This window comes from Lemur catta, chromosome 11 (assembly GCF_020740605.2).
Source record: "Lemur catta isolate mLemCat1 chromosome 11, mLemCat1.pri, whole genome shotgun sequence".
Taxonomy (NCBI): domain Eukaryota; kingdom Metazoa; phylum Chordata; class Mammalia; order Primates; family Lemuridae; genus Lemur; species Lemur catta.
The window spans coordinates 52,990,525-53,017,861 of NC_059138.1; the positions used below are offsets into that span (position 1 = coordinate 52,990,525).

Below are 27,337 nucleotides of genomic sequence, written 5' to 3' on the forward strand. Positions count from 1 at the left end.
GCGTCTCGCGGCGCGCCTGTAAGACGGTGGGACAAGCAGGCTGCTGTCACCCACCGGGCCTCTCCGCCGAGCCGCTGGGAGGCAGTACCTCGTCTACCCTTTCCTTTCTCGCAGGAAATGATAGCCGACGCTGTCGATTCTCCAGCCAATCCTGGCACGCCCTGCCCCATCCCGCTCTCTTATTGGATAAACAGGAGTTCAGCAAAGCGGATGTTGTTCTTCGAGAGATGACCAAAGCGGGCAAGATGGCGTCGAGTGGCGGGGAGCTAGGGAGCTTATTTGATCATCACGTCCAGAGGGAGGTATGCGACACGCGAGCCAAATACCGAGAGGGACGACGGCCTCGTGCTGTCAAGGTAAAGTGATTTCTGTTTCATTCGCTATCCTTGGTAGTTTTATGTAAGCGCAAGCTCCACGTGGCCAGACTAACGTAAATAAGGGCTTGATAAGGCTGCTGTCAGGTCTGCCTCTCGAGGAGATGACATGAAGAACCCCAGGTCAAGTACCAAAGTTTCTTACCACCCTTTTGGTCAAGTATTGGAATATAAGCTCCACGAGACTAGGGCTGGGTTTTAGCCATTGGCTCTTCCGTGTTTACCATATTGCTGGCACGTGGAAATCACCCAATATTTGTTAAGTGACTGTTCCCAGTGACGTCTACAGACCCAACTTTTGGGAAAAAATGTCGACTGAAGGTACTCTGTTATATGCCTTAGTTAGATACCCTGACACATGGAATGTGTTACTCTTTATGCAAAGGGAGTGGCAAAATTTTTATTTTTTGTGTTTTGCTAACTAGTTTGAACAGGTTATTTGTTGTTTCCAAAGCTCTGTTTTTTAAAAATAGGGGCAGATTTGTCCTAGGCTGATTTGTGAAATAGTTTAATGAGTCTGCATTTCTTTTAGGTATATACAATCAATTTGGAATCTCGGTACTTATTAATACAAGGAGTTCCTGCAGTGGGAGCCATGAAAGAATTAGTTGAGCGATTTGCTTTATATGGTGCAATTGAACAGTATAATGCTCTAGATGAATACCCTGCAGAAGACTTTACTGAAGTTTATCTCATTAAGTTTGCAAAGTTACAAAGTGCAAGGTAATATACAAGTTAAGATAATGTCTCATTTCCTTCATTCTTATTGCTGTCATTTTGGCCCCAGATTTCCCTCATTCATACCTAAATTACCCAGCAACTTAATATGGCCCTATATTACTCGTGTCTTCTAGTTTTTTTAAAGATTAAACCTACCAAAGCACTATTTCCATCACATCATTCCTATGCTTAACAATTTCTATCCTGTGGTATGGTAGATTAAAAACTGGGTTTGTGGCTGGACGTGATGACTCACCCCTGTAATCCTAGCACTCTGGGAGGCTGAGGTGGGAGGATCGCTTGAGGTCAGGAGTTTGAGACCAGCCTGAGCAAGAGCGAGACCCTGTCTCTACTAAAAATAGAAGCAATCAGCAGGCCTGGTGCACTCACCTGTAGTCCCAGCTACTCAGGACTGAGGCAGGAGGATTGCTTGAGCCCAGAAATTTTGAGGTTGCTGTGAGCAGGGCTGATGCCAAGGCAAGGCTAGTGAGACTCTGTCTCAAAAACAAACAAACAAACAGAAAAATTGGGTTGGGAGTAAGTTTTCCAGTCCCACTGCTTCTTAGCTTCATGATCTTGGACAAGTTATTTAACCCTGCTAAGCCTGTTTTTCCTTTTCTGTAAAATCTATATGGTAAAAGCACCTACTTCTTGAGGTTATATCACATAAACACTCTGCTCCAATAAGGCAGAAGTATGCAATGCCTTATCTATTTTTATGTTGACCCCTATTCTTGTCACTAATCTGCTCTTGAGACCCATCCTTGGCTATTACAATTCACGTTTTCTTTTCTGTGCTATCAGTAGAACTCATAGTCTGCCACAAAGCACTTGATTTTATGCAGTCATGTGTTGTTCTCAGGCAGCTGTTATATGTAATCTCATTTTCCTAACCAACCTGCGAGCGCCCCATGGTTAGGGAAGCATATTTTCTACAGCTTTGTATTTTTCACAGCACCTAGTCTAGTAGGCTCGGGAGTGAGACATCTGGGTTTGAATCCTAGCTCTACAAATTAGTGTATGAGCATGGCCAAGTTATAGACTGTCCCAGTATTTCAGTTTCATCATATTGTGAGGTGTTAATTCAAGTGAAACACTTGTGACATTGCCTGGCACATGGCAAAATCTCAGTAAGTACTTATCACTATCCCTGAATACAGAAGTACTTAAATTTACTTATTTATAGTTCCTGGCCAGTCCTAGATGTCCCATAAATATTTATTGAATGAATAACATTCTTCTTATTTTCTCATTGACTAGGTGTTATATATTCAGTATTTCAGCAGTTATTGAAAGTTTTACACAGTTACAGTGTTTTTAATTTGATTTTTTTAATATATGAATCCCATTATAGGTACACATCGTGCTGAAAAGGCTAAAATGGGTATGAACTAGCTCTCAAGGGCCATTTAACACAGAAAAGAGCTCTATTTTATGACCACATTTTATGTGCCTCAGGCCAATCACCTGGGTCCTTAGTTAAAGAGAGTCTGGATATGTGTGGGTGGCTTAGGTCAAAACCTGCTAACACTATTGGGAGAGGGAAGGGAGGGCTTTAAGGGTACATACTGGGTCCGTAGGATCAACATCATCCACAAGCAGAGCATCTGAATTACCAGTCCATAGGATGTATACACATATAGCAAAGCTGGGCTTTGCTCTTTAGATCAATGTATCTGTGTGTTTGTTGTATACAAGTTAAAACTTCATCTGAAGTAAATCTAGATTAATAAACCATGCTATCACTTATTTCTATTCAGGACAGCCAAAAGAAGAATGGATGAACAGAGTTTCTTTGGAGGATTGCTTCATGTGTGCTATGCTCCAGAATTTGAAACAGTTGAAGAAACTAGAAAAAAACTAGAAGAAAGAAAAATATATATTGCAAGAACTACTAAAAATAAAGGTATGGAAAGCCCATTACTAAGTGCCTCCTACATGTCAGGCACTCTGCTAGGTATACCATCATGCAGTTCCCAGTCTGGTGAGAGGAGAGGCAAGTAAATAATAATCACAATGTTCATTAAGTGTCAACTACAGGGTTTCTCTGCAGCATACTGCATAATGTGGGTTGGAAAGGGAGAGATGTTGGTTCATGAAAAACTTTCTACAGGATGTGAGAAGTGGCTGAGTTTTGAAGGGTAAGTAGACATTATCCAGAGGGAGAGGAAGAGAGAGAAAGGTGAGCCAGGCAGCATGTTAAAATGCCCAGAGGAATGAATAAGCATCATGTATTTAAGGAACTATGATTAGTACAGGATAAACAAAGCACAGAGGTTTCAGTGAGAGAGAAGTTTAGAAAAGTGGTTAAGAAGTGAATCATGAAGGGCCTTGTGTCCCATGTAAGGAATTAAGACTTTGACCTGAAGGCATTGAGAAACAATTATGATTTGCAGACTAGTTTCCAGCTGCTGATCATGGAAAAGTTCTACTTTTGACCAGCTGGCTAACTGCCCCACAGACCCCTTCTGTAATCAGTCACAGAAAGCAGTGAGAAAAGAGAAGTAAGGTGGGAAGACCCTTGGAAAATTTACCTATAATTCTGGCAAGAGAGCTGTTGAGAATCCCTGGTCAGTTTTAGACATTGAACTTTAACTTATGAGATATGTAAATAACTGGCACCAGAAAAACTTGCATGTTTGTGTGGCAAAGGAAATTACAAAATATTATTGTGGAGAAAGACCTTTCAGATTATCTGATTTGTGTCCTAATTTTCATAGGTAAAGAAACTAAGGCTCAGAAAGTTTGTGACCAGCCTATATTATTAGAGATAAATTAGGAGCAAAATAGGGATTAAAACCCGTCTTTGGAGTCTCTGTTCAGAGCTCGCTGTTTGCTTTATTCATCTCAGTGTTTGTGATAGAAGGCTAGTGTAATATTATCCTTGTTCTTTGCTCCCCTTTCTCTTAAGACCTTTTTGCCCTGCCCCTGACTTCCTTAGAATTAGATTCATGTTGCTCCAGCTTTAAGTGGCAGGGTGATATGGTGTTTTTAAACTATAACTTGTTTGGCCTTGGCTACTGTAATTAAGCACTTTTTTGTTTGTTTGTTTTTTTGATAAATCCATTCTAACATTCCATTAAGCTCTCTTCATTTGTAGCATTCTAGCATCTACTTGGTACATTTGTATATTTAGTCTCACTTTTTAAAAACTGTTATTATGGACATTTCAAAGCATACAAAGGTAGAGAGACTAAGCTAATGTGCCTACCATACATTAACATTCATCAACACATAGCTAATTTCATCTTTCCACACTCCACCTTGGTGGTGCAGTCTGCCTTTGGGAGTATAGACTGTCGAAGAGGCCTGTGCAGGCCGTCTAAGTGGGCCCAGCATATTGCTTCCTTTAATAACTAAAAAACACAAACTAAGCAGCATGATACATCCATGTAGTAGACTGTTCTGAAATCATTAAAAAAGAAGCTTTATATGTAGTGACATGGAAAAACTCTGCCAGACCTACAATTAAGTGGAAAAGGCAAAGGTGCAGAGAAATGGATATCATAGGTTACGTTTTTTAGTGGAAAGAAAAAGAGGTATAGGTAGGAGGGGGGAAGTAAGACATACGAGACAGATAAGTAAGAAAGAATAGTGATTACTTATGGGGTGTGGAAACCAGGTCAGTGGGGAGCAAGAAAAGGGTGACACTTGTCACTAGATACCTTTTTATTCTTTTTAGCTTTTAAATGTATGAATTCATGAATGTATTCCCTGCCCAACAAATAGTTTGGAATTAAATTTGTTAACATTTTAAAGTGATGTTTGTTTTTAAAATTATATGTTTCTGAATGATGAAAACAATAAATGAGCCATTTTTGTTTCTGTTTCCCTCATTTTTTTATTGTAATATAAAGACCATTACATGACAAAGAAGAAACTGGTTGCAGAGCAAAAAGACACAAAAGATTTTAGACAAGACTTCCACTCAGAGATGTCTGGATTTTGTGCAGCTGCTTTGAACGCTTCTACAGGGAACTCAAATCCTGGTCTTCCTTATTCTTGTGAATTGCCTTTATGTTATTTCTCCTCAAAATGTACATGTTCATCCAGGGAGCATGTGGACAGAGCATCAAACTCCTCTAAGGATGGTGGAAACCATGATCAAACAGTACAGCATTGTTACCATAGTGACTCCTTGCAGAAAATACAGGTGAACACTTTTAAAAACTCAGTGACCTACTGTGGTACACAAAAAGCTATCACTCCTTCAGAGGCGGCTGACAGATTTATGCCTAGGACAACACAACTGCAGGAGCGGAAAAGAAGAAGAGAAGATGATCGTAAACTCGGAACTTTTCTTGACACGAGCACGAGTAGTAGTAATGAGGTTATGATTGGGCCTCTATTACCAGACATACCTAAAGTGGATATGCACGATGACTCATTGAATACAACAGCAAATTTAATTCGGAATAAGCTTAAAAAGGTAAGGTCATTTTAAATTACCGTTTTAAGAGGCAGTTTGGTTATAGCACTAACAAGTAACTAAATGGAGAATTATTTGTATTGTAATTTTTTTTCACTTTTTAGGTATTTTTCCTACAGTTTTTCTGTTGAATTAACTGAATTTGACTAACATTCATTTACTTTGATACTGTTAATCCTTGCTTTAAACGACGAACAGACATATTTTATGTCACTGTAGATACAAAATATTAAAGTGGTGGTTTTAGTCAATTAAATCAATATGTGAGAGTGGAGCCCAAGACCTCTCCCCCCTTTTTTTGAAGCTCCCCAGATAGATCTAATATGAGCCAAAGTTGAAAAGGAAAATTACTATAATTTCTCTTAAATTCGAAGTCATTACAGATTACATCAAATTCAAAATTATTATATTGCTTCTGTAATAAAGATAGCAATAAGGCCAGGTGCCATAGCAATAAGGCCAGGCACAGCGGCTCACGCCTGTAATCCTAGCACTTTGGGAGGCTGAGGCAGGAGGATCACTTGAGGTCAGGAGTTTGAGACCAGCCTGAGCAAGGGCGAGACCCCATCTTTACAAAAAATGGAAAAATTAACCGGGCTTGGTGGTGTGCACCTGTAGTCCCAGCAACTTGGGAGGCTAAGGCAGAAGGATCACTTGAGCCAGGAGTTTGAGGTTCCAGTGAGCAATGATGATGCTGCTGCATTCTAGCCCAGGTGACAGAGCAAAATCCTATCTCAAAAAAAAAAAAGCAATAGAAAATGGTGAAATTTCTAAAAATTGGGCCTCCATGTCTGCATTTCAGATGTGAACTTCTTAAATGATTAGACCTAGATTGTGTTATCTAGGTAGGTTTTTAAAAATGTTGTTTAAATAATTGTTTTCCATTTCCTAAGCACAAATAAAAGAAAGTTAACATATGAGTTAGTTTTTGAAAGACACTTTTATAAACTGAAGTTCCCAACCATTTCCTATATTTAACTCCAAGGTTCAGAAAGTGCTTTTTACATAGTTATACACAGATTTTACAATGTAGCCTAAGGTAGCTTAATTTCTTCTATGTGCATTTTTTACCAGAAAATTATTATCTGGCTAAAGATGAAGGATTGTTTAATAATAATTAAAATCCATGGGCACACTTTTTATGCTTAAGCCTTCTTAAGTTTTCCAGTTTGTGCTGGTGCACAAACTTTTTTCAGTTATGGCTGAACTGAAGCATAGATATAGATACATAACTGTCTCAGCCAGAGCTGACTGCATTTTCAGGGAAAAAAGTGTTCAAATTCTAGATACAAAAATAGAAAAACAACAAAAAGCCCCAAGAAATATTCAATAAAATTTACTACAGTTGCTAATACCTTTCCATTTCAGATGAAGACTGTCTTACTCTGCTTTGACTTATTGTCTACTTTTTCTGATGATGTGTTTGGTTTTCATTTTTCCACTAGGAAATTGAGGATTATACTGTTTTCTATTCATTTCTCCAAATGTTTTATTTCCCTCACTACACAAGCATCCATATCTCTAAATCTATCAAACATTATCAATATTTCAAGAATGCAAAAACAGGGTTATCTGTCTGTATCCATAAAATAACAAGTGACTTTAGATCTATAAAGGAATGTTAAAATAGAGCATATGTTCATTTTCCTACCTCCAGTTTTTTTTTTTTTTAAATGGCATTAGAAATTTACTGTCATCAATGTTTGAACAAAAAACTTTGTGCCTGGGTTGTAGGCTGTGCCTTGAACTTGGACCAACTCTGCCTTAAAAGTGATGGCAGTGTGCCCAGTGTGCACCTATAGGCCCAGCTACTCACTTGAACCCAGGAGTTTGAGACCAACTTGGGTAACATAACAAGACCCCGTTTCAAAAATAAAAAAGAAGTGATGGCAAGGATTGAACTATTGGATATATATCCCACCTCTTCTACAAAAACTAAGTTTTAATGTTTTTTGTTTTTTTTTTAAACTAGGTAATTTCATCTGTGCCAAAGCCTCCAGAGGACAAGCTGGAAGAAGTACATACGAGTCCTCCATTTAAACAAAGAAGAAGAATATAGATTGCCAGCAGCAAATCAATACTTTCTAAAGAGAATGTTTTTTGTTTTTAGCCTATCATTTTAATTCTTCAAGAGATTTTACTGCTGGTGTTTTTTAATGCATTCTTTGTAATTTCATTCAAGCTATTTGTCTAAAATCATTTCTTTTTTTTTGATCCATACTTCATATTACAGAAACTGTTCTTGTCATATAACATTGTCTCTCACTTTGCCATAACTAAATATAAATTAATTAAAGCAAATATAGAAACTTTACAGTACAAACAAAGATAGGCAGCCAGGATTTGTTTCTGATTTTCATACAAATATTGAGTGGTTCACATTCAAAAACAAGAAGTTGGGATGTTTCTGAATGCCAGGGCTTCAAAATCAAGACAATTCTGTAAAGTAAAAAAGTTAATTAACTATTAGAGGAAAGCTGACATTAGAAGCTTACATGCCTTAGTTAACTTCTAAGAAGAATTTACTTGACCTATGGCAATCAAAAACAAATTAGTATTTGTAAATTCTAGACTTCTACCACTACTTTGGCATATCCACACTTTTCTCTGTTAGTGGACCATATGGTTGAAATACAAGTACATCCAGGCTATTTCCATTTTATTTACTGATAAAAACAACTTGGGAACACCCATACTACATGATATCTGTTTTTAATTTCTCCCTAACCTTAGGGGCTTCTTGCCTTATGGATTGAATTTGATCATAACAGTAAATAAGGTTCAACTTCAGTTATCATGATGTACTGATCCACATTTGCTAGGATGGCTTAAGTGGTGGATGGTACTAAAAGAAGCTGCAGTCAAGGGATTAGCCTCTACTTCCTTATGAAGCATATGGATATATTTTTTGCTGAAATCTCAGGTAAAAGATATATTAGAGACCTAAGCATAGAACTGGAAAGAACAAATTACGTTCCAGATCAGGCTTCTCAGACTTTAAGATGCTATGAATCTCCACCTCAGGATCGTGTTCAAATGCAGATTCTGATGGTAGTGGCCAGGGGCTGTGAGGAGGGGGAATGGGGAGTTTAATGGATATAGTTTCAGTTTTGCAAGATGAAGAGTTCTGGAGATTAGTTGCATGACAGTGTGAGTATACTTAACACTACTGAACTGTACACTTAAAAATGGTTAAAATGATCAATTTTATACTAGATGTATTTTACTACGGTGTTCTCTGACAGCCCTAAAGGGAGGAGCTGCCAGATGGGTTCTGTGTGCCTGAATGGGTTTCTGATCTGTTCTGTGGAAGCCAGCAGCCCTCCCTATCCCCACCAACATACACAATATCTGATCGTGATAAGAGAAAGCAACCTTTGGGAAAAGAAGTAAGTGCCCATCAACTAATGAGTGGATAAAGAAAATGTGATGTATATATACCATGGAATACTACTCAGCCATAAAAAAGAATGAAATAATGTCTTTAGCAGCAACTTGGGTGGAACTGGGAGCCAAAATCCTAAGTATCTCAGGAACAGAAAAACAAATACCACGTGTACTCAGTGGGAGCTAAGCGATGGGTAGACGTGGCCATACAGAGTAGTATATTAATATCCTTTGGAGACTTGGGGGAGGGTGGGAGGAGTGTAAGGAATCAAAAATAACCTGACAGGTACACTAAAACCCCTGACTTCACTGTACAATTCATCCACATCACCAAGAAAACACTCATAACCCCTACATCTATTGAAATAAAAAATAAACCTTTAGTGTGACAGAAAAAAAAAAGATTCTGACTTAGTTGGTTTGGGGTGGGGTCTGAGATTCTGTATTTTTCACAAGTTCCTAGGTAACGCCACTGTGGCTGCTGGCACACAGACCACACTTTGAGTAACAAGGTTCTAGATAGCCGGGCTACAGATGAACTCTCTGGGAGTAGCTGAAGAACTGTTGTCTGTTCTAAGTAATAGTTACTCCAATCCAGTCCATTATGCTATGCTGTTTTCCCCCATCAATCTCTTCAAATTGGAAACCTGCCTTTCACACAGTGCTTTTAACCACATATTTCCATACAATTAAAATGGGGGGTCTAAGCCTGAGCAACATAGCCAGACCCTGTCTCTATAAAAAATTTTAAAAAGTTGCTAGGTGTGGTGGGGCACACCTCTACTCCCAGCTACTGGGTAGGATGAAAATAGAAGGATGCCCTGAACCCAGGAGTTCAAGGCTGCAGTGAGCTATGATCACATCATTGTACTCTAGCAAGGGCAACAGAGTGAGACCCTCTCTAAAAAATAAAATTAAAAATGTGGGGTCTAGGGAATAAATGACAGTAGGACAAGTTGGAAAGATGAGCTGAGATGGCTAAGGATAGCTTAACAACATCCAAGTTAATTTACAAAATCACTATATAAATTACTGCAGAAAATAAAGTTTCTTCCTATATGTGTTTGAAAAGCATAGTTGATCAAAGGAAGAAAAAGGAAGGAAATTTTATGACCCAATAAATTATTAGGCTGACCATTTCATCTTGAAAGTTTTGTTAGATTCATACCTTCATAAGCACAAATAAAATACTATAAAGTACTATACATGTATCTAAAATTTTAAAAACTTATTTTATTCTCATTCTTTGATAATAATCGGGTTGGAAGAGATCAATGTTCTAGCAGTTTATGGTGGGTACTTATTGGATCCACTCACAATGTTCTATCCCTTAAGCAAGCCAATATGCCCTGGTTTTGGTTTGGGAAATATTGTCACCATACTTACAGAAAACAAGAATTGTGTATGGCTATAGAGGCTAAAGAGCTCAATAAAAGTCTATTGAATATAGTTACTGAAATAGTCACTGGTGCTATCTTAGGGCCCAAAATGCTAGGTTGGGGCTGAGCTCTTCGTGACTGCCTGAACTTCAGCAGTAGGCTGCAGCCCCACAGAGGTGAGTGTCTAGCAAGTGATACTTTCTGACCCCTTAAAATTTTTCTTCAACCAATTTGGGCTGAGTTGGCACTTGTAACTGTACCTTTACTTCTGGTAAACATGGTCCAAACACCTCCAACAGAAGTCTGTCTTCTCTCACTGCTTTTTCAAAGTCTGCAAAAGATATCTTGCCATCGTTGTCATAATCCTAAAGAGGAAGATATTTCTTGATAAATGACAGAGTAGTTTTTAACTTTGCATGGAAATAGCTATCTGAAAGCTTTTGTCAAGCAAAACTATAAGTTCATACTTTTGTAGACACTTTACATATATAATCAAAAGGTATTTATTTATGGAGGCCACTTACTTTCTTCCTGTTCTTCTCACAGGCATACCTGAGTTACCTTAGATGTATTGTTAAGTATATCCCTACCCCTAAAGCAGTTTGATTAGAGAAATAAGACAAAAAAGCAAGAGGATGCCCCTTATGATATTGCAACTTTTTGATAAGAGCAATAGGGCAATGAGTTTCAAGCTTCATTTTGTGTACAACTTGTTCCTCAAAAGATCTCTTACTTGGGAGCCCATCAGGTAAAAAGGATAAAAGTGAAATTGCTCTGTTAAGGCACTGGGAGTCACACCATTAAACAGTTCAGGGTGGACTAGAGTCCGAGAAGACTTGCAGACCATTGGCTGGGCCTTTAGGGATGACTGGGATCCGGATAGGTAGAGAAGGGTGGGAAGGAACTGCAGAAGAATGGCCCCCAGAGTGAAGCCTTCATGATGGGGATTATGAGAGATTAAGTATGTTGTGCAGGAGAGGGGGGAGGGGGAACACGTGTGTAGATTATGAATGCCTTTAACTGCTTAATTGGATTGGATTAGGTCCTTCAGGGTTGCTGAGAGTTAATCTAAAGTTTGAATAATTGTCAGAAAAAGGTTTACTCCATAAACATTTCCTTTCAAAAAATGAGGGAGTGGGTGGTACTTGGAAACATACTGTCTCTCAAGAAGTCTACTCTGAGCCTTAGCAGTGGCTAGTGGCACTTCTAAAAGAAGAGGGTACTGTGGAGCCTGCGTTAGCTGACTCTGAGACTCTGAAGCCGCTACCATCAATTTCTTTCCTGAACTCCAGAGTAATGTAGGTGTGCTGGGCCTGGGCTGCCTCACTGGTATCCAGTTTAGGGTCATAGTAAGAAAAGGGCAGAAATCACTATGTCCATAATGAGATACTATAGGTTTTATTGAAAGATGAATTCTGCACCCCATTTTCTACGGTGACCTTGGGTAAACCTTTATATCAGTTTTCTCAAATGTAAAATGGAGTAATAGTTTCTACTTTATAGGGTTGTTTTGAGGACAAAATGAGTTCATACATTAAAGCTCTCTGAAGGGCCTGGCATATAGTAATAAGCACTCTATAAGGGTCAACTATTTTTATTATGTTATTTTGTTGTAATGAGTGTTTAGACAGATTGGAGGAGTGAGGTCATGAAGACAAAGTAACATCCAATTTCACACAAATTGAATCTGGTCTCCTCCCAAATTAATGAGATTTTACTGATAGTAAAATATTTTAAAATAATTAACATTTAGTAAGCCAGCTATTTCATAAATATTTACTGAGCACCTACTAACTATCAGCCAGGCACTGTTCTAGACAATGGATAGAGCAGAGAAGAAATAAAAACTCCCACCCTCACAAAGCTTATATTCATTATGGAAGAAAATAAAAATAAGTAAATAAATCATTTGATTGAATATAATACACTACAGCTTTTCATTCTTACCATTTTCTTCAGTATTATATCTACCAACTCTTTTATTCCTTCATCAGTCTCTTCTTCAGATGATTGTTGGTGTAGACTGTTCTTCAATATGTCAAATATTTCCTCTCGAGAAATGAAACCATCTCCATTCAAATAATAGACTTCAAAACAGACTTTTTAAAGCACAAGAAGTTTAAAGGATTTGGATGAGAACTGTTAAAATGTCATTAGTCTTCTCTTTAGTTATTTCAATATATGATACCAAAGGATAAAATCAATTTATACATTATATAATTACTAATCTAATCCACTATACAGTAGAGAGATTTTAGAATAAAGCATTCTTCATTATATTTCTTTCCATCAGATTAAATACCCCTTGGGGCATCGAAAGAAAGGTTTATAATTTCTGGATTTTGATACTGAGGGTTTAAAAATGTTATGAAGCTGAAATAAAGGAGATAAATTTTTTAAACCTTTGATCATGTAATGTATATATACATACACATACATGTATATGTATATCTAGCTATATCTATACCAATATTCTGATTCCCTTCTTACATAGAGTACCGAAACAAAATGTACACTTCACTGTATCACTGAAAAAGAACATTTTTCAGTATATTTGGATAGTGAGCCAGTCATCTCCTTGAGCCTGCCCATCTGCACTATCCAAAATTATCAAATAACCTCTTCCCGGAGAGTGACTTCTGTGACTTACATCTACTGTGTAAGCACCAAAGTTCACTCATTCATCCCATAAATGACCTTATTCGGGTCCTGGGAATACAGCAGTGACAGAGCTCTTGTGGAGTTTATAGTTTAATTAAATGTTTTGGCAAAAGCTAACTCAGGAATAGATCTCCAGAGTTATCATATTATAATAGTTGTGTCTTTCTGTTGAGTTTCTCCAATCGATAGCATACATATGAGTTCGTAACACAACCCTATCAGAAACTACTATTTTTCCCCAAATTAACATATCTTTAAATGTATATCAAACATTTTTAGGAAGTGAGATTAGAAGAGGAAAATTTTTTTGATAGTGTAATGCCATTCAATCATGTCCAGCTGCATTCAGTGTCACAACCATTTTCAACAAGTATTATTAGGTTATTAAGTATGGAATGTTGATTTCCTTAAGTACTAAGTTTGACAGTTGATTTCTCTGACATTTCACTTTGACACTTTTTTTTTATTGTGAGGGTACATCCTCATTCTTTCAAATGCACATTTTGGCTTGTAATTATCTTTCAAATTTTTTAAGAGCAATTTTTGTGAAACCCTGGATAAGTAAAAAAATTCGTGTTATTTTTGAATATGAGTTCTGTCATGGAAACGATGCAGCACAGACAGCTTGAAATATCAATAAAATGTTTGGGAAGAATGTGGCTAATGAACGCACAGTATGTCCACGGTTTGAGAAGTTCCATTCTGGTGATTTTAATCTTGAAAATGAGCCACGTGGGTGACCTGAGATAAAGGTGAATAATGATAAGCTAAAAAGCTGTAGTGGAAGTGAATCCATCTCAACCTATGCGTGAATTACCAGCAAGGTTTGATGTTACTATTGCAACAATATTGGACCATTTGAAACAAATGGGCAAGGTAAAGAAGCTGGATCAATGGGTACCACATGAATTAAATGAGCATCAGAAGGGAAATCATCTTGAAGCTTGCCTTTCTTTGCTGTCATGACATAAAGGCAAAACATTTCTACACCATATTGTTACGTGTGATGAAAAATGGATTCTTTGTGACAATTGCAAGAGTTCAGCACAACGGTTGGATAAAGAGGAAATGCTGACACACAGTCCAAAACCAAATATTCACCAAAAAAGCTAATGGTGTCTGTTTGGTGGTCTGGCACTGCTATTATCCACTACAGCTTCATGAAACCTGGTCAATCAATTACAGCAGATGTCTACTACAACCAACTGGATGAAATGATGAGGACACTTGTGATTAAGCAGCCAAGATTGGTCAAGAGACCAGACCAATCCTCTTGCAAGACCACATGTTGCAAAAAATAACGCCGCTCAAACTACAAGAGCTGGACTTGGAAACTCTCTGTCATCCACTGTATTCACCAGATCTTGCACCAACTGACTACTACTTCCTCCAAGCTTTGGACCACTTCTTGCAAGGAAAAATATTCAGTTCTCAACAAGCTGAGAAAAACGTCTTTCAGGGCTGGGCACTGTGGCTCACCCCTGTAATCCTAGCACTCTGGGAGACCCAGGCGGGTGAATCATTTGAGCTCAGGAGTTCAAGACCAGCCTGAGCAAGAGCGAGACCTTGTCTCTACTAAAAATAGAAAGAAATTAGCTGGACAACTAAAAATATATATAGAAAAAATTAGCTGGGCATGGTGGCATATGCCTGTAGTCCCAGCTACTCGGGAGGCTGAGGCAGAAGGATTGCTTGAGCCCAGGAGTTTGAGGTTGCTGTGACCTAGGCTGATGCCACGGCACTCTAGCCCGGGCAACAGAGCAAGACTGTGTCTCAAAATAAATAAATAAATAAATAATTCCTTGAGGTACCTCAAAAAACTAAAAATAGAACTACCATATTATCTAGCAATTCCACTATAGGATACATATATAAAAGAAAGGAAAGCAATGTATCAAAGAGATATCTGCACCCCGTGATTATTACAGCACTACTCATAGTAGCCAAAATATGGAATCAATCTAAGTGCTCATCAACGGATGAATAAAGAGAATGTGATATATAAATACATAATGGAATATTATTCAGCCACAAAAAAGGCTGAAATTCTGTCATTTGCAGCAACATGGATGGAACTGGAGGCCATTATGTTAAGTCAAATAAGCCCGGCACAGAAAGACAAATGTCACATATTCTCACTCATATGTGGGAGCTAAAAAAGTAGATCTCATGAAGATAAAGAGTAAGATGGTGGTTACCAGAGGCCAGGAAGGAGAGTGGGGAGGAGAGGATGAAGTGGGGGAATAAAGAATATAAAATGTGGAATCCTAGCACCCTGGGAGGCCGAGGCGGGTGGATCACTCAAGGTCAGGAGTTTGAGACCAGCCTGAGCAAAAGCGAGACCCTGTCTCTACTAAAAAAATAGAAAGAAATTATCTGGCCAACTGAAAATATATATAGAAAAAATTAGCCGGGCATGGTGGCGCATGCCTGTAGTCCCAGCTACTCGGGAGGCTGAGGCAGTAGGATCGCTTAAGCCCAGGAGTTTGAGGTTGCTGTGAGCTAGGCTGACACTCACTCTAGCCAGGGCAACAGAGCAAGACTCTGTCTCAAAAAAAAAAAACAAAAAAAGAATATAAAATGTATCTATTACCACTTAACTGTACACTTAAAAATGGTAAAGATGGTAAATTACATATGTATATCTTACCTTGATTAATAAATAAATAAATAAACTGTACCTATTCTCTTCGCAGGGTTCCTTGTCCAAACTCTTGACACCAGAGGTTAAAGCACAGGAAATGAACATTACCCCAGTGGTACAGGCCAGAGCAAATTCTAGGCAAAACTGTGAATTGGGAGACTATTGTCTTTGGAATTCATAACATTCCTTTTCTGTAGGAAGCTCCATTGATAATCCTCCTCCCTTTGAGTTTTTATTGTCATCAACCTTCTTCCCTTTCTTCACTTTCCTCTCCCATCCGTCATCTAAACCAACTCTAACACTAAAGTATTGATGTCAGCTGGTTAATGTGTGTTTTACCTAGTCTAGTGTCAACCCCTCACATTTTCTCTGATGAAGAGACAAGGAATGGCCCCTACTTAACACATGCACTGCCCCACGTTGAGGCCCATTTCCTGTTATGCCCAGAGGCAGCCTCAGAAACCTCAGCCTTGCCAGGTGATCAGAGTTGGCACAAGCCCTGACCCTTAGCTGCTGTTCTTAGCCTGTGCCATAAGCCAAAGACCCATCCTGGTGACATTTGTGCGTTACAGAACCAGTGAAGGACCCTGGGGTTGGAGAGTCCTCCTTGACCTTACAATTGTTCCACCCATTTCATCTGCTGAGTTTTTTTTTTTTAAAGCTGTCATGAACTATTTTTGCAAGGTTGCTTTACAGAACACTGATTTTATATTTTTAAATATTATATTTAAGCATTCATTAAATAAAACATTGACAATATGTAGTACTAAGCCAGTAATCACATGTAGAAATCTTACACTTTAGCTTTTCTTCAAAAGTCCCTCGAAGAAACACTGATAATCCTTTAACCCACTCTTTTACATTTATGCGGTTATCATTGTCTTTGTCAAATGCAAAAAACACTGGAAGAAAAAAAAATGTGCGAGTGTATTGTAACTTGGTGCTATTTTATTGTTAAACAGTATGTAAGTATGAACAGATAGAAAAACTTTTCTCCCAAATTAAGGGGAACAAAAGGTTTTGGCACAGTCTTCTTGAAAGAATCAAAATTACGGAAATGTGGCTGGGTGCAGTGTCTCACACCTGTAATCCTAGCACTCTGGGAGGCTGAGGCAGGAGGATCTCTTGAGGCATGAGTTCAAGACCAGCCTGAGCAACAACGAGACTCTATCTCTACAAAAAATAGAAAAATTAGCCAGGCATAGTGGTGCGCACCTGTAGCTACAGGAGAGGCTGAGGCAGGAGGATCACTTTAGCCCAGGAGTTTGAGGTTGCAGTGAGCTGTGATCATGCCATTGCACTCTAGCCTGAGATACAGAGCAAGACCCCATCTCAATCAATCAATCAATCAATCAATCATTACTGGAAATGTGTTTCCTTCTCCCAATATTTTTAAAGAAGGAAAAGAGTCTTTCTTTCTCTCTCTCTCTCTTTTTAGAGACAGAGTCTCACTATATTGCCCTGCCTGGAGTGCAGGGGCATGATCACATAGCTCACTGTAATCTCAAACTTCTGGGCTCAAGCAATTCTCCTGCCTCTGCCCCTCTAGTAGCTAAGACTACAGGTGCACTGCTAATTGTTTTCTTTTGTAGAGATGGAACCTCACTATGTTGCCCAGGCTGGTCTAAAATTCCTGGCCTCAAGTGATCCTCCCAAAGTGCTGGGATTACAGATGTGAGCCACTGCACCTGGCCAGAAAAGAGTCATTCTTCTCCATGAGCAATGATGAGCTTCATTTGTGATGTTTTTTACGGTTACTATGAGCCAAGAAGACAAACAGTGGAGCTAATCAAGGTGATGATTTTTATTCTAAAAAAAGTAGTGAAAATTCTGTTCTAAAGAATTTGCACAGTACCTAAGGGTAAATTATTAAAATAATATATTTTTAAAATTACCAATGAAATCTTAGTATTCTATAAAAATACGTTAAAATATTATTTACTTTTTTGGAGATAATGAATATGTTAGTTATTTGATTGTGGTGATGATTTCATAGGTGTATACATGTGTCAAAACTTATCAAATTGTACATCTAAAAATCTATTACTTAAACCAATCAGATCACATTAAATAATTTCCTATTTTAAATATATGATCTTTTCTTTGATTTTTTCAATATAAGGAGTCATTATCGTTTTTTCTACTGACTGATATATTTACTTTTATGAGGAAAAAGAAGACATTTAATAATCTATATGTCTACAGCACGTTACTCTAAAGACATCATGATTAAAAGCCACAATTGGCCTATCTTTTAAAAAACAGTAGTGCTAGCTTATTTAGTTCATTACTGGTTATTTCTAAAACCTGAACAGCTATGAGATATAAAATTCTGAGTGAGTTTGTATTAAAAACTATCCTTGAAATCAAGGCAATTATTATTTGCAGCACTACACTTGCCAGAATTATGGGTTTCTCATTTGGCATTGAAAAAAATTCAAGGTCTTTGGTGAAAATTGAATACACACATATCTGCTATCTCAGATTAGCCCATTTTAGTCTCTTAGGACTTCTTACCCCTATTCATCAACATATCGTCAGTCATTCCAAACATGCTGTGCAAGATCGCTCGAAATGTGTTACGATCTAGCCCAATGTTATCACAGCTTCCATCAGTTCTGCCCACCAGGTGGTGAAAAAGTCTTATGAGACACTCTATTTCACTTTTTTTGACTGTAAAATAAAAAGACAAAGAAATACAAATTAGCTTTAATCATTGAGTCATTCAACCCAATTAAATACATTTTACTAAGCAGCTATTTTATTTCTATGATGCTAGGTGCTCTGATGATAGGGAAAACGTGATATGGAATTGTTCCTTAGCTTACACAGTGAAGGTGGGCCTCACTCAGAAGTCTCATAAGACAGTATATAACTGCTAAATTATGTAATATAATGCTCACCACCCTAGACACGTGAAGAAAAATCAGTATGGGAAAGATGAGTTGGAACATTTTCATGGGAGAGGTCAACTTTGAACTGGGCCTTGAAGGATGCAGATAATTATATAGGAAGGAATGTGTTGAGTGTGGTAAAGAAGTGAAGAATTCTAGGGAAAGGGGACAGCATGAGTAAAGAAAGAGGTAGAATTGGGGTTGTGATTGAACACGCTTTATTGAGAGCTAACAAGGAGTTGGGAAGAAGTGAACAATAAGGTTGACGGTAGAGGGCCTTGAATGCCTGGTCAGAGAACTAACATTTATTGTAACGGAGCAGCACGTCTCATGGTGTCATTTTTGGACCATCTGTGTGAGAATCAACCTCCTCTCCACTGCCCCATGCTTGTTAAATATGCAGATTCCCAGGGCTTTCCCCAGAACTGCTAAGCCAAAATTGCTAACAAGGGGCCCAGGAATTAGAATTTAAACAAGAGCTCAGTTCCCTCTTCTATGCCCTAGGGGTTGAGAATCTTTGGGTTAAGCCATTGAAGATTTTGGGCCAGGGCAGGGCCATGACAGTAAATTAGTTTAGGGAAATCCATCCGGTGAAGTTGTATTGAAGGAGGAAAGCTGGAGGCATGGAAGCTGGGCTGGAGGAATAGGGCTTGGGCTAGGGAGGTGGAAATGTATTATAACAGGTAATGTTTTACCAGCTGTCTCTTTAAAACCCCCTCACCCTTTTAGGGAATTAAAACCTGCATTTCTGCCTGAGGCTAGTAATCAGAGGGGCCAGGGAGTGTTCTTTGTGTTTTTGTAGCACAGGAAATGGCTCAAAGGAATTGTCTGGGCAGAGGTCACAGGTTGGTCTTCACCAGAGATGCTATAGTTAAACGGCAATAGCCAAAAGCTGAAAACTCTTTTTAAAAGCTCTGTATTTCTGCTCATAGAGAGGACGATAGTCCTTTAAGAGGAGAGTCTGCCATCCTACTTATTTGTGGGCAAATTAATAAACTTCTCTTTCCTTTTCCTCAAACTGCTTGCCCTTGTTAGGCCGTGGGGACAAGTACCAAATTTTCAGTAACAGAAATAAGTACAGAAAATTGGGGAGGGAGCCTGAGATGCTGCAAAAAATCAATAAGACTTTGTGTCTGATCAGATCTGTAGTTTTCAAACTGAAACTTTTTAATATTCACATGCCTGGTTCTCACTCCAGACTTAGTAAAATGCTATTTTGAAGAAGTGCACAGGTGATTCTGATGCACTGTCAGGAATGAGAACCAAGGGGTTAGACTTAGTGGGTTAGGGGCACTAGACTTAAGCATCTGGGTTCCACTTCGATTTCTTACCCTGAATAGTCAATTCATACAGCTTCTTTATGCCTCAGTGTCCTCACCTATAAAACTTGGGTTTTATCCTGGATAATCTCCTGAATTCCTTCAGTCTCTGAAAGTCTAATCCTACAAATTAAAGATTACTTGAAAGATCTAGAAGGGTTTAGGAGAGAAATCTAGTTACTATCTTTCCTTTTCTCTTCCTTCCTCCTTTCCTACCTTCCTTCCTTCTTCTTTTTCTCATTTTCAGCTGTCCAGATCATTTCTTTCTATTTTTAGTAGAGATGGGGTCTCACTCTTGCTCAGGCTGGTCTTGAACTCCTGACCTCGAGCGATCCTCCTGCCTCGGCCTACCAGAGTGCTAGGATTACAGCTGTGCGCCACCACGCCCGGCCAAGAATTATTTTAGATGCTGTCCTTGAGATGATTTCAGGTTACCAAGTGAAATGAATGACAACATATAGATAATAGGCTGCCGTGGTCCAAGGGGTGACTTGACTCTTAGGGTGGTGATTAACAATCTAAATAAGCAATTATGAAGGTGCCTAATACTATTTTATGACTGAGTTAGATTGTCTGGTTCCTTGCTTAATATTCTAATAATTTCACATTATAACTATGAAGCCCTGAAATAGAACGTAAAGGTCATTTTTATTTATCCAGTAAGCATCAAGGGTGTCCCATGAACTAGGCAATGAATACACCATGGTTCCTGCCCTCAAGGGTATTACACTCTGGTCGAGATATAGAAAGTGCAATAAAGTGCTACAAGCATTATGATTAATGCTGTTTGGCTGTGACCCAAAGGAAGGAATAATCAATTTGTGGGGAGACAATAAGAGATTAAAAAGGGTCCCATGGAAGAGGTGTCACTTGAGCTAAGGCCTCCCAAAGGAGCAGGAAATTTACCAGAGGAAGCAGCCTGAAGGCATGGAAACACGTTCTGAGAGCTGTGGGTGGTTTGGTGTGGCCAGATGGCAGATTTGTTTGATTTTACATACAATGGGAAGCTTACTGAAAAAATTTGGCTGGCAAGTTATCAGATTTGCATTAAAGGAAAACTACCTTGGCAGGAGATTCTTCAAATTACTTTATGAATGACGAATCCTGATGTGGCAGCTTGTATTTTCCTAAAGATGATCATAACAATCTATCCTATTGAACATGCTCTTAAAATTATGACTTTGATATTCCTCCCTTTAAAACCAGGGGATTTTTGTGACTGTTTTAACCAACAGAGTACAGTGAAAATGAGGCTCTGTGACTTACAAAGCTAGGTCATACAATGGATGCTGCTGCTCTGAGGACCAAAACTTGGAAAGTCTTCTTTTCTTGTTTGGAATATGAAGGAAAACAAGCAGCTCAGGTGTGAGTGGGTGCACTGTATGGAGTATATGGTGTATAATGTTTGCCTGAAAGTAACCCTCTTCAACTCTGGCAGAAAGTTATCATCTGAGCAGAAATGTTAGCACCAGCAGTGGTGTAAAAATAGAAGGCTGAGAAGAGAGGTTGTAAGAATAAGTCAGGAGCCATTCTCAAGAGTAAAATGTCAAGTCTTCCAACAAAGCAATCGAAGACTGTAGATACAATCTTCAGCAGGTAATAATCTGACTTGCTCTGAATTTTATCAGTGTAGCTCACATTTCATTATACCTAAAGACCTTACACATATGGTCAAGAAACCAATGTTAATAGGAGAAATTATGGGTCATTAATGAGAATGGTGTTGAGATGCTGGAGATTGACCCATGTTTTTAGTTTGGTATAATTTTTATAATAATTTTGATATTTTAATAACATTTAGTTTAGAAAACTCTTTAGTTTGGAGTAATTTTAGATTTACATAAGAGATGCAGAGAGAGTACAAAGAGTATGCTATACACTCTTCACTCAGTTTCTCCTAAAGTTAACATCTTACATAACCATGGTAATTTGCCAAAGCTGGTACATTAACACTGGCACATTACTACTAACAATAGACCCTGTTGGATTTCAGCAGTTTTCTCACTAGTCTTTTTTTCTGGTTCCAGGATCCAATCCAGGACCCATTTGGATGTCATGTCTCCTCCCATCTGTGATTGTCTTCACTCTTTCCTTGCTTTTTGTGACTGTGACAGTTTTATTTTGTAGAATATTCATCAATGTAAGCCTGCTTTTCTCTTAATTAGACTGTGGCTGTGTATTTTGGGAAACAATACCACAGAGGTAAAGTGCTGTTCTCATCACGTATGAGCATATACATGTCAACATGACCTATCACTGTTGATGTTAACTTTGATCATTTGGTTAAAATGGTCTGCCAGGTCTCTCCACTATAGTGATGAATTTTCCCTTTCCATAATCGCCTTTTGAAGCCAGTCACTAAAGAAGGGAATTAAGCTCCACTTCCTGCGAAGTGGTTATCTATACTATTATTCAGAATACTATAAGGAAGATTTTTCTCTTTTCCATTTATTCAGTTATTTATATCAGTATGAAGTTACATATAACGGGGCCTGTGGGGCATCGTTAGGTCTAGCGTTCTTATAAAATTTGAGACTGCAGAGTTACTTTCTTCTAGTATGTGAGAACATGCCAAGACGGTGCCATCTATGAGCCAGGAAGCGGGCCCTCATCAGACATTGAATTTGCTTTCACCTTGGACTTCCCAGCATCCAGAGCTGAGAAATGTTTTTGTTATTCATAAATCATCTAGTCTATGGTATTTTGTTACAGCAGCCCGAATGGACTAAGACACATGCCAACATTATGTTATTTTCTTGCTCAAATTATTCCAGCTTTGGCCATTGGGAGTTTTGGGGTTGCTTCCTGTATCTTTTTAACATACTCCCATCTTTTTGCTTTTCAAACACTTCTTCGCTTTCTGGCACAAATGTTCCAAGTTCATCTTGTATTATCCCCTTTCAGCTATTTCTTCAAGGAGTCCTGTTTTTTCCTTTTTCTTTTCTAATTGGAGAATGGTATTTAGAAACCAAGGTCTGAGGACCGGTGTGCTTATTGCTACTGGGGTGTTACTACTTCTAAGCCCTCTCAGCAGACATAATTAGGAAATATGTTTGTATACTAGCCTAGCTATAGACACATATTGGCCCACGTTATTTTGTCTCACAAAGAAAATGAATGCCAAATCTTAGACTAGTGGGCCTAGAGGTGGTCCTGGTCTAAGACCCAGAAAAGATGATTAATTGTATTAAAAACTCATGAACACCAAGAAGCGTTTGTAGATTCACAAGGGCAAATAATATTAGACTTAAGTTTTTCCCTACCTCTTGTAGGAGTGGAGCAGAGAGATGCAGTTCATAATGTATTTGGATTTTTAGTGAAGCATCTGACAAAATCTTATTGATAATATAGATTAGAATTCTTACAGATAATATATAAAAATGCAAGCTGGTAAATTATAGACAAACACAGCTGACTGTGCACTTTTATTCAAAAGGTGCTATTTAACACATTAACATCAACTCAATATCCAGTACCGTCTAGTACAATGGTAGGCTCTCAATACAGTCATGTGCTGCATAATGATGTTTTGGTCAACGACGGTCTGCATGTAGGATGGTAGTTCTGTAAGATTATAATACCATATTTTTACTGTACCTTTTTCATGTGTAGATACACAAATACTTACCAATGTGTTACAGTTACCTAGAGTATTCAGTACAACAACATGCTGTATAGGTTTGCAGCCTTGGAGCAAGAGGCTATAGTACCATCTAGGTTTATGTTAAGCACACCATGATGTTTGCTTGACAAAATGATCAATTGACTCAAACAACATGAAATTATTAGGAATTGCTTTAAAATTCTCTGCTTACTTCATGTCTAAGAATACCTGGAGTGAAAAATTTGGATACTTGGCCCCACTTCCAGAACTTTTAAAAATACATCTAGTGGGTAACCCAGGCATCTACATTTTTAACACAAACCTTTAGGTGATTGTGATGGTGGAGATACTCCTATCATGCTTTGAATAAGAAGTAAACAGCCATGGTCAACTACAGAATTTGTGGGACCGGTACAAAATCAACATGCAGGTCCCTTGTTCAAAAATTACTAAGTCAGTGATAGCAGACCATTAAATTGTGGGGCCCTGTGAGAACACATAGCTTGTACAATCATGAAGCCATTTATATTCCCTCAGGTAATTATTTACCTGCTTCCCCCACTGGATTAAAGGTCTATTATTTGGGAAAGAAACTAAATTTTTTTGTGTGATTCTAGAGCAACACCATCCAACAGAACTTTCTGAAAGGATAAAAATGCTTTATACCTGTGCTGTCCAATTTGGTAGCCATTACCCACATGTGGTTATTGAGCCCCGAAAAGTGACTAGTATGACCAAGAAAATGGAATTTTAAATTTTATTTAATTTACATTTAAATAGCCACATGTAACTCATGGCTACTATATTCAACAATTGCACTCTAGATAGCAGTAGGTCAAAGTTATACTAACTCTAGAATATAAAACATTCTAATCTGAAAAAAAAAATAGAAACAGCTGTTTGGTAGGGTGATGAATTTCCTTCACGCGGCCACTGAAGATACCCAGTTTTCTGCGGGTTAGAGAATCATGTAGGGGTAGCTGTTTGGACTAGGAGCCCTATGATCATGAGGCCTAGTAAATAATGAAGGTTCCCTCCTAAGAAGTTCTAAATCAAAGCCCAGGAAAAACCACTCCAACTTTGTGCCACATGGGACATTTAGAACTTTGAGGCCGGGCATGGTGACTCACGCCTGTAATCCTAGCACTCTGGGAGGATGAGGTGGGAGGATAGCTTGAGCCCAGGAGTTCTAGACCAGCCCGATCAAGAGCAAGAGCAAGACCCTGTCTCTACCAAAAATAGAAAAACCAGCCAGGTGTTGTGGCACATGCCTGTAGTCCCAGCTACTCAGGAGGTTGAGGCAAGAGGATCACTTGAACCCAGGAGTTTGAGGTTGCAGTAAGCTATGATGACATTGCAGCACTCAACCCAAAGTGACAGAGCAAGACTCTGTCTCAAAAACAAAACATAAAAACTTTGTACACCAAGAGAAAAAAGATAGTCCCTTCCTGAGAAGGTCAAGGCAACACTAGCTCTGTTAGCCCTCCTGACTCCTAACTATTAAGAACCAAATTTCCAGCCATGAGAGGAAGACCAGTCTATCTTGGTCTCAACTAGAAGGACCCAGCTTCTGAGCTAAAGTCAACAACTTTTCACTGTGCACTTACTCTATGGGAGCACTATACAGCAAGACCACGAGGGCTGTCTATAATGCTGACCAGTAAGATTGGTTTGAGAAATAAAAGGTATTATTTGAATGCAGACTCTGGCATCAGACTACTGAAATAAAGTAACTTCCTCAATGACTAAAAGCATTCTTTGAAAATTCAGTCAGGATTACTTGTGGTCATGTCTGAGAAAACTTGTTAAGGTCTTTCAGTGAAAAAAATTTTTAAAAATCTGTTAACTTTGATTAGCTTTAACAAACACCATGATATTTTTTCAATATCTAAAGTACCTTATATATCTCTACTGTTCCCCTGAAAAGCAATCATCTGCCACTATGGGTTTGTGCCAAAAAACTCAAGGAACTGATCAAAGTAAACCTTTCTAACTTAAGAAATCTTATTAAATTTCAATTTCAAAATAATAATAAAATCAGTCCTTGGTTGGCAGATAATCCTTTAGCATTTATGATGTCATATAAATTCTCAAGCTATTCTTTCCACATAGCCAAATATATGTTAGGACACCTGATGACTAAAATATTTTGTGTCAGTGCAGGCATCTGAAGAAGTTCACTTGCTTATCTATTTTTAAAATAACCAAAATATGAGATATAAAAGGACTCTATTTTAAGGTTACAAAGCACTTGTTAATAATGTTCAACTAGAATGTCTACCAACATTTCTATTGACCAAATCCAGATGTTCAGGCAGCTACCTAAGAGGCTACAGCGGGAGGACAGCTTGATCTCAGGAGTTCAAGACCAGCCTGAGCAACATAGAGACTCTGTCTCTTAAAAAAAAAAAAAAGTTCAAATAGCATTGTAAATCTGATCAGTACTTACAGCTCTTGACAGCTTTACTGATGGATTCCACCAGTTTCTTCCAAGCCTTCTGGTCCATGTTGAGTATGGCTTCAACACACGGCAGACTTCCCAGATAGCCTAGCTCCAAGCCTGGGTATTATGAGCTAACACTGATTCCATAGTTCACTACTCCAGTCCCAACACAGAATGTAACCATGGCAACACCGCAGCAACCAAACACAGAAGGTTCTCAAGTAACTGGAAAAATATGCAACAATGGTTGCTATCACTCAGTACAGATACAGTAATCTCATTAAGGTTGCTGTGATCTGAAACATTATAGCAATTCTAATATTTATCTTTTCTTTGGGGCTAAATACCACTTAAAGTGGTATCTGATATTATTGCCATTTATATTCTGTCAGCACAAATTCTACAGGTAAAAACATTCAAATACATAATAACCAAATAAGATTATAAAGACTTTATTCTTTGAATTGAAATAATTTCCCAGGCTATAAACAGCTCCCTCAAATGTTATAATCTCTTATGCACTCTAACCAAGACCACTTTCATGATATCCAAAAAGAGGCTTCAATCTGGGAGCTTACCCACTTTTACTCCTCCAACTTAGACCTGACTGACTGGAAGCAAAACATGATATGACTATGTCAAAGCTGGCCCAAATGTCAACTGTTCTAACTCTTGTCTATTGCTATATCACAGCAGAGAAATCATTTTCTAGTCTATGTCTGCTGGCAACAAAGGGTACTAAAATAATTTCTAGAATTTAGGATATGATATCCTTACCAAATGTTTAATAAAATATAAAAATAAGGCAAATAAAATCAAAAAGAAAAAAAAAAGCTTTCCCCTAAACTTTTCTTAAAGAAATACCAGATGAGTGTTCATATATTTTAAGTTAAAAAAAAGTAGCAATTTTTTTTAAAGCATGTAACCAGTCACTTAAGTGTGAATAGCTGTTCTCAATTGGTTTCCCTGAGGCTAGTCTATGGTTCCCCATAAAATGCCAGAAAATTAAACAACAGGTTTTGAGAACATCTTGAATGAAGGAATACGAATCTGTATCTTAGTTAAAATAAAGTCAGGATACTCTTATGGTACTTAAAACATCTAAATATACGAAGGGCAACCAAAGGAATCCAAAACAACCACAAAGGTAGCACTGGTATAAAGCCAATTTTTCTATCCAGACAACTCATCAACTTCTGGCAGTTATCCCAGCACCATTATCCAAATAACATGCTTTGTGTTTATAAAATTGGTATAGAGTTATTCAAGAAAAAAGGTGGTTTGGTGGAAGGAGGAAGAGATGTTATTACCTTACACACTGTAATTATTTTGGAATTAACATAATTGATAATATTACCCTGTCAAATTTTCTTTCCATATCTCATTAGAAGACTGTTAAGACTGCCATCAGAGGAATAATGAAAAAGGTATTGCCCAGATAGTCAACACAGTCAGGAAAGAATATAATTTTTTGCCAAATCAC

At 38.1% G+C, this 27,337-nt stretch overlaps 2 protein-coding genes across 3 annotated transcripts; one reads left to right on the top strand and one right to left on the bottom strand.

The window, feature by feature from the left end:
- Positions 1-211: 211 nt before the first annotated feature.
- On the top strand, positions 212-7,773 carry RBM48 (RNA binding motif protein 48). Of its 2 annotated transcripts, XM_045565385.1 has the most exons (5): positions 212-356; positions 907-1,097; positions 2,855-3,000; positions 4,952-5,523; positions 7,496-7,773. In XM_045565385.1, the coding sequence occupies exons 1-5, from the start codon at positions 228-230 to the stop codon at positions 7,580-7,582; spliced, it is 1,125 nt and encodes a 374-aa protein (XP_045421341.1). In that variant the 5' UTR covers positions 212-227; the 3' UTR covers positions 7,583-7,773. The 2 variants fall into 2 exon arrangements, with proteins under 2 accessions (XP_045421341.1, XP_045421343.1); XM_045565387.1 differs by lacking the exon at positions 907-1,097 and having other exon boundaries at positions 281-356.
- On the bottom strand, positions 7,628-26,706 carry LOC123647701 (EF-hand calcium-binding domain-containing protein 1-like). The gene is made up of 6 exons (XM_045565389.1): positions 25,861-26,706; positions 18,112-18,267; positions 16,392-16,496; positions 12,237-12,388; positions 10,550-10,654; positions 7,628-7,962 (listed from the first exon to the last, which is right to left on the bottom strand). The coding sequence occupies exons 1-6, from the start codon at positions 25,916-25,918 to the stop codon at positions 7,906-7,908; spliced, it is 633 nt and encodes a 210-aa protein (XP_045421345.1). The 5' UTR covers positions 25,919-26,706; the 3' UTR covers positions 7,628-7,905.
- Between the last annotated feature and the right edge of the window lie 631 nt (positions 26,707-27,337).